The sequence below is a fragment of the Malania oleifera genome, chromosome 6 (genome assembly GCF_029873635.1).
Source record: "Malania oleifera isolate guangnan ecotype guangnan chromosome 6, ASM2987363v1, whole genome shotgun sequence".
In the NCBI taxonomy this organism is placed as follows: domain Eukaryota; kingdom Viridiplantae; phylum Streptophyta; class Magnoliopsida; order Santalales; family Ximeniaceae; genus Malania; species Malania oleifera.
The window spans coordinates 107,966,565-107,982,740 of record NC_080422.1 but is presented as its reverse complement, the minus strand read 5'-3'; the positions used below and the strand labels follow the sequence as shown (position 1 = coordinate 107,982,740).

Sequence of the window (16,176 nt, the reverse complement as noted above, 5' to 3'; positions counted from 1 at the left end):
TATATATCATGTAGCTGGATGAGCCGAGGACGTCAAAAAAAAAAAAAAAAAAACAATCAATAGTAACCTTGGAATAATTAATGTAGTCAAATATTGCATGTTTGGTAATTCTAATATTGGAATGATCACATCAAGAGTCAAAAAAGAGAAATCATAGGGAGAATAAGATAGGATAGGATAGGATGCATCAGCAAAAAAGTAGAAAGCACAAAGGTAGGAAGAGAGTGATTCAATGAGTGGGAGATGGAAATTCAAGCAGCCCCCACCACTAATGTACCATCACCAATGACATCTTATTCCTCCGACCAGAGAACCAGTGCCAAACATTCTTGGTCTCATGCTTCAAATAATTGGCCTACACCACCAATACTTTATACTGGTTAAGTCAAAGTGTACTCCTTTTTAAAAGAAAAGGTTATAAATTAAGGTAAAATTTTAAGTTTTGTTTGGCATTTTAAAAATATTTTCAAAACAAAATTTTAACTTTTAATGGTTAATTTCAAGAAAAGAGAAACAAAATGTATAGAACTGGATATGAGTTGAGCCGCTCATGAGTTATTTGGTGTTCGTCTACATAATGTCTTGTTCAAACTCATTTGTTAAGTTAAATGAGCCGAGGTCGTGCTTAAATTTCGAGCTCGTCAATTAAACCAGTAGAGGTCGAGCTGATTCATGCTCAGCTTGTTAGGTTTGCGAGTTTGCTAGTTTATCAGGTTGTTTACTAATTTGTTTAGTCATTCGTTACTAACGTGTAAGCTAACTCGATATTAAACTCGTGGACTACCTCGATATTAGGCCCACAAACAAACTCGATATTAATTGAGTTAAATATGTGATTTTAAAATTTTTACTTTAAAACATATTTTTCTTAAATTATATTTATTAATTATCAATTAATTTAATTAGCTTAGTGGCTTTGTTCATTTATTTACTTCGAAATAAGCTTCAATCGAGTTTATCAATTATTTCTTAAATTTATAAATTAATCGATGTCTTCTTTTTTTATCTACAAAATATTTTAGGGTAAAATTCAATAATACATCCCGTGTTTTTTGATAATAACACTTCATCTCCTGAATTTTTGAGAACTACAAGAAAACCTCCTAAGATTTAAATTTGTTGACAAAATAAACCTTCTGATAGTACTGTTAGTCAATCGTTAAATATATGTAGAAGATAAATTTTACCCTTAATAAATTATATTTTATTGACATCAATTTTGGTAAATTAAATTGAGAAAAATTAGCCAATATAATGTCTTGAAAATTGAACAAATGAATCATAGACCTAATCAATTTTTTGAATTGTAAGATCTAATTAGTTCAATCGCTTTGGATCAATCAATTGACATCAACATGATAAAATAATTCTATTATTATTTTAATTTTTAAAAATATCTAATAATTATAATATTAAAAAATAATTGTTATATGCAATTTTCATAAGAAATAAATGACCAAACACATCATAAGACAAATAAAAAACATAGTTCAATATTTTTTAAATTCAAGTAAAATAATAAACTAAAAATTCAAAATTCATACATCATAAATTAAAATTCTAAAGTTGAATTTTAGTTCTTTTATGTATAAAATATGAATATTAAATGGATAAAGAAAACTCAAATTTATATTAATTAGTTAACCTTTGCAGTTCAATAATATTTTTTTTATATTGTTCAAATTGTTATGTTTTTAAATTTAAGATTCAACTAGATCCAAAAATAAGTTACAATTCAACCAATTGGCTTATCAAAATCAATTTTTAAACTATATTTTATTTTTTAAAAGATGGTACTTAATTTTCAAAACATATTCTATTTAAATAATAATTTTTTCAATTTAATTTATTAAACTAATGCATTTTCTTAAGTTATCTTTTCACAATTAAATAAAAATGGTAAATTTGTCATTTAATTAAGGGTAAAATTCATTTTCTTAAACATAATGTTTGACTAACGATCAACCAACGAAAGGTTCATTTATCAATAAACTTGAATTTCAGAAAATGTTTTGATAGTTTTCAAAAACTCAGAAAGGGGAATGTCATATTTAAAAAATTCAAGAAATATTGGATTCTATCCGATCTTTTATCAAAGAGATGTATGAAATCTAAAATGTTGGGAGAATATTTAGATCTATTTATAATATATTTTACACTAAGCTAATCATTTCCTCAAGTCAAAGTGTATTAAAATATTTAGAACCTTAAATTTAAGCATAATAATAATAATAATAATAATAATAATAACCAGCACAACTCATTTCCTTTATGGTGTGTGCATATAATGAGGAATTTTGTTTTTGGTGCAACATGCTTTCTTTCCTAATCTAATTTCCTTTCTTAATACGAACCATTTGCACATATTTCCTATCATAAAAATGCATATTTAGGTAGTTGTTCAAGTGATTTGTGCTTCAAAACTTTGCATAAATTAAGACTGGAATGAACAATAAGATTGTAAAGGACACCAAGTTCCTTGATTGATACTTAAAGAGGAAACACAAGCATTTCTTTCAAAAGCTAACTTTCTTCCAGTCATAGAAACTTAGTTTTCCTCTTTAACAAAAAGAAAATTATTTTGCTGGCCTTCCTTTCTTTTTGTTTTTTATCGATATAGAAGGTTTCTTATTTTTGGCTGAAAGTGTAATTACAAAATCTCTCACCCATAGTCAAGAAATTTAAATTGTGATACCTTAATAATGTGTTTGAAAGCATAGATTTTGAATTCTAAATTTGAATTTGAAGAGTTTTTTCCCCACAAATTCAGAACTTCGCTCATAGAATCCTCGTATCTTATTCGACCGCATCCTGTTTGGGTTGATGCACTTTTACACCTTAACCATCAGCTCTCCCACATCCCATTTGGGTTGATGCACTTCTACTCCTTAACCATCACCATCAACACCTTAACCGTCTCCTCTCCTGATTCGACAACTTCAGGTTTTGTTTTCACCAAGCACCAACTACTGACAAAGTGGTTCGAGAACTAACTGGTTGTTCGACCAAGAAGCTTGGTTGTCTAATACCACACAGTTGCACCAATGGCTAGACTTCTCATTCATGGAGAACAGGCAGTTTCTTGCAGAGTCCTGAGAGATGGGTTCCAACACACGGACGAGCGTCCCATGAGCTCCAAAGTTGCCTCCCAAGGGGTTGTTCAGATGGTCAGTGCATTGATAGGAGGACAATGAAAAACATATGGTTATATGACAAACATGCTCACCTTCCAACTTATGGAGACCACCTTTAACAATGATTTAAAGAAGCCTGCTATAGGGATCATCCCTATCTAATGTAAAATTAGGTATCATAAATAGGCTGGTCTGGCAGAGAAACTCCGCTTGCCCTCAAAGCAAACCCACGGACCTAGAACTGATCATACACCAACGATGACAATAGAAAGTGAGAGAGCAAATGTCGCCAGAATTTTTTTATTAAAAAAGGAAAACGCTTATCCCATGATTAGAGGAAGACACCAGGGATTCAATTTTTAAGAAAATTACTCTTTAAAAACCTGGGAAACAACTATAGAGTAACAGTTAATCCACCCTACAGATGTTATGAAACAAATGAGAAGATGATAAAACATGTGTTCAAAATTTAAATGGGTAGAGAGAATGCTTGAGTTTCAATAAATACATTTGTGTGCATTTGAGGAAAGGCAATAGACATGCAGACACAAGACTATTTTTTTGGAATTAAGGCTCCAAATTGGTAGTATATGTCTTCCCCAAAAATGTGTCATACTTCTCAAGGTGCCCAAGCAAAAGGAACCAACTAAAACAAAACATCATTTTGTCAAAATATCACATAAGAAACTCTCATTCCACATATCAAGCAGGTTCATCCAGAATCCAGAGACCACATTAGAATTTTAGAGATATATTTCCCAACACAGGAGTCATTTTTATCAAAAAAAAAATCAACATAAAGCAATAAATAACACAACTATTAAACATTGCCATCCCTTTCAGAATCTGTGTTCACAAAATTTCCAAAACTTCATGATATAATTAACAAAGAAAGACATAAGAAAGTCTATAAGAATATCAAATCATGAATCCATTCAAAGCTGCAAAGATCTCTCACAAAATAGTTAAACCTAAGCCAACACTTATCTCATCATGGAACTAAAAGACAAACTTCACATGGCTACAAAAGCCTTCTTCCCACCTCCGCCTGAAGATCCAGCGGGAACAACTTTCAAAACATTGAACCTGACGGTCTTTGACAATGGCCTGCAAGAAATGATAATTCACAAACAATATATGAACGATTAGAATAGATAACCATCTGCCGATCCAGCACTTCATATGGACAGAAAGGATAAAAAGGAAAGGCCTTTTGAGTAAAAGATTGAACCTGCACTGGCCAATAATAACATGATCTCCTTCCTTCACACGGAAACAAGGTGAGATGTGTGCTGGAATATTTGAGTGTCTCTTCTCATATCTATAATCATAAAAGAGGGAAAAAAGTGTCATCCTCTCCTTGAGAAACAGTTCGTTGCAATTATCCCTGTGGTTTCTGATCTTTTCAATTTGCCTCACCAAAATTTTGTAAGTTTCATTGTAAGTCCGGTGGTTTGGAATAAAGTCAAAATGTCATCCATCCAAATTGATGAAGAAAGCATGGATTACACATCTCCCAAGTTTCCTACTCAAACTAACTATATAAGTCTACCACTTGCATCATTGCTCCCACACTTGTACACAGAAACACTACATCCACTTCAGACTCCAATACTAACAGAAGTTCATGATGGCTATGACTACATCCACGAAGTAAACTAATAACCAAAACTCACTTTTTTATCAAAAAAAATATCACAAAATATCAAAATTAAATGAAATTAAAAAGTTCCACATCCCTTTGCAAAAACTAAAAACATACTTGACCAACATGTTTCCACCCCTTAATAGGACAAAAAAAAATTAATAGAATTTTGCTCTAGCCCAAAGTTCAAGAAGGTTTAGTGATTTTCTTTTTCTTTTTTGCAAGGGATAAATTGAAATACAAATACAAATAATCACACTGGCAAAAAACCAGGGAGGCAAATTGAAAATAACCTAAACTACAAGAAAATAAAAGTGTATTTAGCACCAAAAAACAAACATATCCCATCATAAACAAAACAGAACGTGCCTTTGATATTTCTTGACATAGTGAAGATAGTTTCTACGAACAATAATGGTCCTCATCATCTTGGCGCTATGGCAAGTGCCAGCAATGATACGACCCCTGATTGAAACATTACCAGTGAAAGGACATTTCTTATCAATGTATGCTCCTGTTACCAAGCAAAAAAGAAAGGTCTCAAATTACCAAATTGTTTGCTTTCTGAGAACAAAAAGATTCTAAAGATTCAAGAATTCCTTTACAGCCATAGAAGTAAAAGAAAAGTGCATATAAGCTATTTCAACAAAAAGAAACCTTGGGTCAAGAAAATGATATTAGACTCAAACAAGGACTCCTGGAAGTGCCTTATAATCAACAGGACTCAACCTATCTATGATTCATTAATCTGAATACTACCTGATTAACTTAACTAGGAGTGCAAAAAATCTTTCATATTTGAGTCCCAGCAATAAAGCAAAATTACAACGGACAGTATTACAACATTATAAAAATCAAAGTTATAAGGCTAATGAGAACCTCATCATAATCACCATCCAAAGTTTTAAATAATAGTAGTGAATAGCACAGTGCAACAATAAGAGGTATGGTAGAATGCAAGGGTAGAAATGTTAGTGTAATAGAAGCAGGTCCAACAGCTCAGAATATTTTTAAGACATATACAACCTTGCCTATATGATGCAGTAGCAGCAACAAGGGAGATGAACAGACAGCAGTAAGGGTACTGCCAGGGGATAAATTGGGAGAGACACATAGGAGATGTGGAGAAGAAGAAGAAGCAGAAGAAGAAGAAAAATAAGGAAGAAGAAATGAAGAACAAGTTCACTTCAATTTTCCTATTCAATTTTTTTTTTTTTTTTGTGGGGGGGAGGGGGGGAGCAACACATGTTCACTTCAATTTTCCTATTCACAAAAACTTTCACATAGCTTTGACGCAATTTATAAGAAATTACACATTCACTCCCAAAGATATAAGCAATTACAAAACAACCTCTAAAGCACACATATATTGCAAAGAAACCCCCAAATACACAGAAGCCTACGATAAATAAACTGAACACAATTAGATAGGACTCAACAATCCCTTGATCCTATTCTATAATAGGTTCCAGATTGGGTCAAAATTATCCACCCAAATACCCGCTTCAATATCACTATACCAGGAAATCTTCCTGATTTAAACCATAGCCTTCCTGGTAAAAATGTTCATGTACTTTTTGTCCTTCAGTTCAACCTACCGAGAGTCCGTTTAGTATAATACATATTCCTATTGCTTTTAAAAATTCTACACATTGGATGCTTGTATGTTTTCATTACTTTATGGCCATAAAACAAAACAAATTCTTTATTAATCAAATAAGAAAATTTATAAGTAAATCGCAGATTATGACAATTATGTGGTAAGTAAATTAATAAAATAGAATAGATTAGACATGTAATAATTTACACTATTAATCTACTAGGCAGAAAATAAACATAAAAAATTATATAAATTGCATTATTTTATCAGCTAAAGTGCTAACATTTTAATGAAGATATACCAAATTTGTCATTAACTTGCAGTCATATTATGCAATCTAAAATATAATCATGATCGCAAAACTTATTATACCACTTATAAAGATTGCAAAATAAATAACAAGAAAATTGTGTAACATTGTCATTATCTTCTCCCCCTCCTCTTCAAATAACTAATCGGTATTATACTAGGTAGAAATAAGGGAAAATAAGAAAAATATGAAAACTACTTTTAGCGTTCTAATGGTAGCGCAGGACAGTTGTGACCCACTGCAGCTACTATGATTTTGCTCATCTTGGATCATTTTCACTATAAAGTAATGACAAGGCCACTGCCTCACAATAATCAAGGGCCATAAAGGGATAAAATTCACAAGAAAACAAAAGCTCATTTCACATCCTTTCATATCATAAAATACTTTTAACATGCCCAGTCCCCCTTCAGAGATTTAGTTTTCCGCCTAACAAATGACTTCAACATTCAATATTCTAGTTGAAAGCTGACCCTTATGATAAAATGCAAATGCAAGCACACAGATTGCTAACATATGGCAATTCCGACTAAAAGAATAAGCATCGACCAATATGCATATATGTACATAAATGGAACCTTCAATGGCTTCTCTGGGTGTCTTGAATCCCAAGCTTTTTTCGCTAACAAATGAAGTTACCATTAAATATTCTAGTAGGAAGCTGAACCTTACGATAAAATGCAACTGCACCAAACAGATTGCTAGCATATGGCAATCAAAAGTTCAAGCAAACTGATCCAACTAAAAGTTCAAGCAAACTGCATATATGTACTTAAATGGCACCTTCAATGGCTTCTTTGGGTGTCTTGAATCCCAAGCCAACGCTCTTCCAGAAGCGATTGCCACCTTTTCCAGGACGCTTCCCCTTCCCAGATTTCTTCGAGCTGTAAAGATTTTAACCCCACATTAGCTCGCAGGAAAAGGCAAATCAAGCATAAAATAAGACAGCATAAACAAAATGAAACAGATGAAAATCATTTCTTTTTTTGGTTTATTTTACCATAAGAACACCTTGGGCTGCTTCAGAAATGCCTTCTCAGTCTAAAAAAGAAACACAAACCACAATATGAGAAAACAGTTTGAGATAACAGCTAAAACATCAGAATCAACTTAAATAAAACAGAAATAAGCACAGAGAAGCAAAGAGAAGAATCCGTGTGCAGATCCTACCTGTTCCGCCATGGTTAAGAGCTCTCAGAAAGAGTCAAGGAAGACGGGAGGCAGTTCAGGAGCGGAAGAACAAAACGAACCCTAATCCTAGTTCTAACGCTAGTTCAGGAAGGGGCGAACGCTTTCGGTGCTTTTAAAGCAGCAGTCTGAATGATCCAGCCCGCGCGGGCAAAGAGAAACGGGTCGGGTCAATCATATTTGCAAGAGTTTTTTTTTTTTTTTTACAAAGGTAACAAATTTATTTTAAATCTTAGATTTGAATTTATATTCAATTTAAATAACTTATAATATAAAATTATATTAGAATTTATCCTAATACACTTTAATCCGAATTCAAAATGTGAAATTTTTGCGTTCAAATAAAATTATATATTGAAATTGACCACATAGATCTTATTTTTATGCATGAAAATTTATTAAAATTGTGTTCAAAATTATTTTTAAAAATATATTTTATTTTACCAAATTAATGAGAATATTTAATTTTTGGTTATTAGACATGAATAGATCTTCTTTCTTATTTTTTTTGTAACAAAAATATTAAATAAAAATAAAAATCAAATATAATAATTATGATAGACTTGGTTTGACAAACCAACCAAGCCTAAACACAATTTCTGAAAATAAATAAATAAATCAAAGCATTTTACTAAATTAACCTCATAGTATATAAGATATAATAAAATTTATATTAATATATATAATTATAATAATTACATTACTATACAGTATTATATGACATAAGCGAAATGCAAATTTCAAACTAAACTTTGTTTGAAACATTATATCCTAAAATCGACCGTATTTGAAAAAATCATAAGAATCGAGATGAACTCATGTCTAAAAGCAAAGACTTTTATCAAAACAATAAAGTATTTTATGACTGGTTGCATGCACATTTTTCATGTGAAGATGTAATGTTTTAAAAGAGTTAAAAAATAATTTTAAAAAATGTTCTATGTGATTTAAAGCAAATACAAATTTTTGATATTTAAATCAAACTATATTTTTAACTCTTATGCTTAGTTATTGAAAAATATATAAAGAAGAGTACTACGATATGTTTGAAAATATGAATTTTCAATCTATGATTTAGATTCATACAAATTAAAATAAAATTTAATATATTTTTTATTATATTTTATTCAAATTCAAAATCTAAATTTTTAACTCCCAAACACTAGCTTAATATATTTTAAGAAAAAAAATTATACAAGAAAGGAGAGCTTCATCAATCACTTCCTTTTTTTGTTTAAGTTAGTTCTCTCTAATTTTGGCTTGAGAATGCCCACTTCTAGTTCCTTTCGTTTTCCTTTTTCCTTACTTTTCTTTTACCTTTTTACCAAACACAACATTAGGCTACTCTTTCAATATAAAATAATTTTTAAAAAATAAAAAACTAACAATACCATCAACTTAGCCTTAAATTTCATTATGTTAATTTTGTAAAATCACTTTCTACAATGACCATCTCTTAATTTTCCAAAAAGAAATCCATTTTTCTACATCAATCCAAGATTTCAACTAATCAACTAACATAAATAATTAAATTTAAAAAATAAAAATAACAAAATGACAAACTTACCATTCTAACCAACTATTTAGTAGGAATTATATAAATAAAATGTAATAAAATTAATCTTTACATTTTCATGTTCACCACATAGTTTTTCGTTATATTCCACTTTCAACACATTTCATTTCAGCAAACCTGATATACACTAAATGCATCAGTGTCAAATAGTCAACTTACAGCATTAAGACACAGCTACAATCAAGGTCACCATCGCTCAAGAACAGTTGCCCTGAAGGGGTAAACCCCATATAAACCAGAGCAATCCACGCTCGGGCCACAAACAGCTATTGTCAGTTTTTTAATGGCTAGAGCGATTCACGCATGCGCCATAACTCGTCAATAAATTGTCATACACCCTCAGGTCAACTTCTGCCACTATAAATAGGGACTTGGGCGAGAGGCCAAGGTAACTCACTCTTAACTCACTTTACTGTTGTATTCAACATCTTTGAAGTGTTCCTTTACTTAGGCATCGGAGTGATCCCCTGAAGTACACCCCGGGTCCTCAAAACCTTTTTTTCTTTGACCATTTTTCAGGTCATCGGAAGTCGGAGAGCAACGTCACAGGTCACCGCCATTTTTATCCCGCAACAGTTGGCGTCGTTTGTGGGAATCGCTTCTGAGAGGTGCTCATCTTGCTTCTGACCTCCAATTCTCGAATATGACAACAACCCACAACTCAAGCTCCAGCCTTGCCGCTGGTAAAGAATCACCCCAATCCATTCATTCCATGCCTGGAGATCATTCGGGGGTCACCAAGGAGGAATTCCTGGCTTTCTAAAGGAGAATGGATACCTCCCAAAAAAAGATGGAGGATATGTTCAACCTACTCTTGCAGCAAAAGAGTAAAGAAGAACATATCCCCTACCAACAATAGGTCAGCCCCGGTTCACCTAAGGAAGTAGAGAACCCGAAGGAGAGTGAGGAAAAAACTAACCTCACTAAGAAGGTGGAAGACGCGAACACTGTAGGAGTAAACAAGCAAAGATCGAATGAGTTAGAGGAGAGGATCAAAAAAATAGATCAAATAGAGAAGATGATAAAAGAGGGGCGAACCAACCCCTCCTATGTGGAAACCTCTTTAAAATCTTCGGAGCCACCATTCACCAAAGAAGTGATGGAGGTCCCACTCCCCAACAAGTTCAAAATGCTGACTTTCGAAAGGTATGAGGGTTTGACTGACCATATCAATCATCTGGACACCTTCAAGGTGTTGATGCAATTGCAAGGCACACCTGATGTCATCATGTGCTAAGCATTTGTAACCACCCTTAAAGTTAGTGCCAAAGATTGGTACTGAACCCTACGGCCTGGAACGATCGGCTCCTTCTCTGAGATCAGCAGTTTACCGGCCATTTCATCAGCAGCCAGAGAATTGTCAAAACTTCGGCTCATCTGATGAGCTTGGTTCAAGGAGAATGAGAGACATTAAAGAAGTTCATGCACCACTTCCTCACTGCAATCCCAGAGATTCACAACCTGGACATGGGAGTGGCGTTGGCAGCCCTGACCACGGCCCTCCAGCCAGGAAATTTTTTGTACTCATTGGGAATGAAGCCCCCAATGTCACGCCCCGAACTCGGCAATGGGCCCTAGGGTGTGATGTAGTTACCTAACCTGCCCCTGTATCATACAAAACACACATGATATTGCACAATGTAAGGGTCCAACCCCGTAGGGATCCTGTACACCCTAATCACATTTACCAACACAGTTTACGCAACGGAAAATAGTCAAACAATTACAACATTTCATACCATACCAAAGTCTATACAAACCCAACATTTAGGTCCCATAATACAAAACAAAGTCCCGGGTGTCTACAAAACCTAGCACGACAACCCGGCCATAAACCAGTTCTTACGCTAGTACTAAACGCAGCTAAACCGACAACCACGCTCTCAACACTAGGACGCTAGTTTCGGCTACTCGAGGGACCTGAAACACATTTGTATAATCGGGGTGAGACACCTCTCTATAAGGACGAATCAGGTTATATCAGTGTGTGGCATATGAGTGTTACTTTGACATAAAACATAACACAATTCCAGTATTTTCTCAATGCAGTTATAGTATAATCACAATATAGTCCTAGTATATCTTACAAACACATGATCCATATCCAGTGTCGTCACACTCTTCGGCCTTAAGCCGGTCCGCATTACACGGCATCCCTGACGTATGCCGTAGCCCCAGGCTCCCATGGGTTGCCGGTACAATATCTGGTGATCAACCGGTATAGAAATTGATATTTCACACCTTCCGCCTACGGTATTATACCGACCCGTTTCCATATCTAAGCCTTCGAGGATAAGTCGGCACGCTTCGACTATCATCAATGTTCGGCCTTATTCTGACTCGACATTTTCACAAAACTTGGAACATTTTGGGAACTCATGTCCCTATAACTCATTTCAACAAATCATAGCCTACAGTACACAACTGGTTCGACCTTTCACAAACCTGGAACATTTCAATAAAATAGTTCATTCCACACTTATTTGGTAAATACATAATTACGATTTCAAGAATACAGTTTAAAAACAAGTCAAGGTACGACCATCTCCAATATTTATATAATTTCTATTGGAATCCGATCTTCCTTAGACCCTACGGAATTTGCCTTCATGATTACCCACAACATTTCTTTATCTAAGCCTCTGGCACTTCTAAGTAACCAATTAAATCATACGTGTCACATAGTTTTGCAACATAAACAAGTATTGAATATACATAAAAAATAATGCTTAGTTATTCTATTTTTACCTGATGAGGCATGACTGTGGGTTTGATAGACAAAACATGAACCATTTTTGAAAATATTTTTCATTTTAACTGCGAAGGGTCTGTTATGATTATTCTTTTCATTTTTAACTTTGATTATAACTCTAGAATAATCATCCATTTCTTATTCTAAGTAGATAATTTTTAATATCTTCTTAATATTTCTCTTTTCTAATATGGCATAATAATCTTTTATCTCTCCTAATTGCTTTGCCAATCTTTTATTTTCCTTTTTCAAGATCATTTTTTACTTAAATATTCTAACTAGAAGTTTATGCATTTTCAATGAAACATTTTCTAGCTTTTTGTAAGAAGGCATGATTTCAGTATTCATTTCACCGCTTGATTCATTACAAAAATTATTACAATCATTTTCACATGAATCATTGTATGCATCATTGTCATGATTATAAAATGTGCTATCAGATAATTCATCACACAATTTAACACAATCATTATGTGAATCATTACATGTGTCATCAGCAAGATTATCACAACATTTAACAGATGATTCATTAAATAATGTGTTGCAGGAATCAATAGATGAATCATCACATGCAATATTAATTAAACCAGAAGGAGATATACACCTCCTCGTTGGTTATTGTGGTTAGCTCATGATCTACCACTACCAGATCATTTGATCTTGGAGCTTTTGGAGTGGCAATCTCCTTTTCCTGGGTCTTTCCATATTTATATTTCCAGTTTATCCTAGATTTCCTGTACACTTTTACAAGCCATAATCTCAAGGAAAATGTTAGACTCTAAGGCACAGTATAGCATATGCATGACATTAGAATTAATCAAGTTAAATTCATTTTCAAAAATTTATGCACAATTCCTTTAGCAATAACTTGCCAAGCCTTCTAATCCGTTGTTTTTATAAATACATTCATTCTAAATTTTCAAGCAGTGTAATCAACACCACAAAATAATGGAGGACTGGAAGGTGATCATCCCTCTCTGAATGGGGATACACCAACTCGAACCATTGCGATCTTTTGCAAAAACATTTAAGTCTATGCAACGACGCTCTGATACCAATTGTTAGAATTGGTGTATTTCCAAAAGGGGGAATGAATTGGGTATTAAAAAATTTATCTCCTAGGTTCAACTAAATTAGCAGTATAACACAACCTAAGGTCTGTCTATGCATTCTCAAATGCGCAGATAAATATAATGTGTGGAAATTAAATCATGCGTAGCATTCACAGTCTATTGAAAATAATATACATATGCAGTAAATAGATTGCAAAAATATAAAGTGCACACACGATATGTTATTGGGGTTCGGTCAATACTGCCTACATCCCTGCCTCGGCTCGCAAGCCCGACGATTCCACTACGGCTCACTTAACGGGTGGAGTGGCATCAGTTACAACCAGGTCAAATTACTCGGGCTGACCTCAACCCTTACAACCTCTCCTTAATGGGGCGGAGAAGACCCTAACAACCGATCCTTGCACACCCCCTCAGGCCACGCCTGGAATACAACAATGAATATAAAATTTGCGTACAAATAAAGATGCTTCTAAAACAAGCAGATTTGTACAGATACGCACAAGCAATAACCAAAGCACTTCAATATGATAGGAAATATAAGCTTAGTGAAGATATATGAAACTACTCTCAATATAATGTCAATATGCAATCAAAGTGTGAGAGTGAGTTTAGCAAAATTTCTTTGAACAACATATATATATCAACCACAAATAAGGTTTCAAAGATTTTTAAGAGTATAATCAAAGATGTAAAGACTCACAAGCTTAAGAAGGTTTCCCCAAAAATGAATTTATGAATTAAATCACTGGGGAAGACCTCTTAGCTTACTCTCACAAAAATCAACAATCAATTCACGTATTTGAGAGTATAAGCACGTATAAACAATATGGGGTATCTAACAATACTCTCACCAAAGATGTTTTAGCAAAGGAATGAGAATGGGCGGAGTATATGGGCTTGTATGGAAATGAAAGGCATAAGAAATTTCAGAGAAATTTTTGGCTAATGATTTTCCTAATCCATTGCTTAATCTTTCTAAATGAAAGAGTATATATAGACATACTCAAAATTATAACCGTTGGGATATAAAGGGTATTATTAAAAATATTTAATGAATTTTTAATCCAATTTACCCTTAATTAACCTCAGTTATCGCGGTTAAAAATATGGCAACCCGAGAGTTTAGATTGTCTGGACCTCAGGGTTGGTCGCCCAAACACTCACAATTGGAAAAGTTGAATTTTCAACTTCGGGTGCCCGAGGACAGGTCCAGGTGGCTGAACCAAGGTGATTTTCCAAACACTTGAGGTTCGGTCCCCCGGTTCTTAGTTCAATCTGCTGAACTTTATGATTTGGTCGCCCAGGGTAAAATTGAACTTAGTATTCGGGCGCCCGGGGATGGTAGAAAGTGTCAACCTTTATGTTCGATCGATCGAGAACAGTATGTTCAATTTAGGTTTGGTCACCCGAGCCTCAGTCAACATGTTGACTTTCTACTAGTTCGGTCGACCGAGGCGTTTTCAACGCGCTAAGTCCGGTTGCCCGAAGCCCTTTCAAACTTAAACCTAAGTCCTATTTTTTAGCATAAGTTACCCCTGTTTGCATATGAGTATAACTTTTAAGATATAGGGGATTTGTCATGTGGTGTGTAGAGACCTATGGTCAGTCTATGACTTAAGCTTTTTAATTTAGCCTAAAAACCTGGCGTCGGTCGACGAAGTCTTTTCTATGGTCATTAATTTCCATATGGTCATTTGAGCTTATAGTCCTACCATGCATGCCATGCATTAATTATTACAGACCAAGAATTATTACAAACTCAAAGAAAAATAGAATGAAATACAATACAACTTGAAACAAATAAGAAACTTCATGCTCTACTCTTTTGCAATTTCATGGATTACGCTAAATGGTGTGCGCATTGTAATACTTTTCGACTTCCATTTCTTATCTGTCATCCATGCTTAGAAAAATGAACCTGTTTATACACTTAGTACACATATGAGATACAGTGGTTTGTCATAATCAAAACAGGGATTAGACTCAAAAAATCAATAAGAAAGAGACATCATAAGATTTTTCATTTTAATGTAATATAATACTTGTGATGCTATTCTACTTTTTAAAAAATTTGGGCAAAAGACATTGACTTTTCCTAAGATTTAAAAATTTTTAATGACCTCTCCTGAAATTTCAAGAATTCTAGGAATCTCCCTGGAGATTTGCCAAAAAAGATACAAATCTTCTCTTGTATTTTGTAAAAAGACAAATACAAAGTTTTTATCTTTTTGACAAATCTCTGGGAAAATTTGTGACATTTTTTAAACTTCAAGGGGTCAATATATTTTTAAAATTTCAAGGGAGGTCCCTGCCTTTTTTCAAATTCTTAGGGGAGGTCAGTATTTTTTGCCCTAAAAATTTTAATAACTTTAGGTTACTTTTATCAAATAAGTCACACCGTGTTAAGTTCAATTTACAAATTACACAAAGAATGTTTGGGGAGAAACAAATAATTTATTAGTTCAACAAAACTTTATTCCAAGCATAATAAATTGTGGGCTTGGTAATGACTACCTCAAATCAAAAAGATCTTTTCAAAGATTAAACCAAATATAAACAATAAATATTCCAATAATGTATAAAAAGGATGTAGAGACTCGAAAATTTATAACTATTAAAATAATTAGGAAAGATAATAAATAGAATAAATAAATAAATAATAAGGGGAAAAGGGAAAATTTTAAAAGAAAAAGGTAGCAAACCTCGTTGACGAATCCTTTGATTTTGTCAACGAGTGTTCTTCTAGGGATCGTCAACGAAGTTCAGTCCCTCGTTAACGAAGATATCTAGAGAGAGTGAATTTCAGATTTTAGGTTTCGTCGAAGAATGTATCCTCTCGTCGAAGAATTCCCTTCTGTGGTTCGTCAACGAACACTATCTTCTCGTCGACAAAGC

The 16,176-nt window shown here is 33.6% G+C and overlaps 1 protein-coding gene across 2 annotated transcripts; it reads right to left on the bottom strand.

The window, feature by feature from the left end:
• Positions 1-3,939: 3,939 nt before the first annotated feature.
• LOC131157892 (small ribosomal subunit protein uS17) lies at positions 3,940-8,020 on the bottom strand. 2 transcript variants are annotated; one of them, XM_058112340.1, is made up of 6 exons: positions 7,860-8,020; positions 7,690-7,730; positions 7,473-7,573; positions 5,149-5,293; positions 4,366-4,455; positions 3,940-4,241 (listed from the first exon to the last, which is right to left on the bottom strand). In XM_058112340.1, exons 1-6 carry the CDS (start codon positions 7,869-7,871, stop codon positions 4,148-4,150), a joined length of 483 nt encoding a protein of 160 aa, XP_057968323.1. In that variant the 5' UTR covers positions 7,872-8,020; the 3' UTR covers positions 3,940-4,147. The 2 variants fall into 2 exon arrangements, with proteins under 2 accessions (XP_057968323.1, XP_057968322.1); XM_058112339.1 differs by having other exon boundaries at positions 3,940-4,455; positions 7,860-8,019.
• Between the last annotated feature and the right edge of the window lie 8,156 nt (positions 8,021-16,176).

Excerpts from the sequence above, each read along its gene's own strand:
- LOC131157892 (XM_058112339.1), bottom strand. Across the intron at positions 5,294-7,472 it reads ACCCAAAGAAGCCATTGAAG|GAGCATACATTGATAAGAAA; the intron begins GTGCCATTTAAG and ends GCTTGGTAACAG. Across the intron at positions 4,456-5,148 it reads TATGTCAAGAAATATCAAAG|ATATGAGAAGAGACACTCAA; the intron begins GCACGTTCTGTT and ends TTATGATTATAG.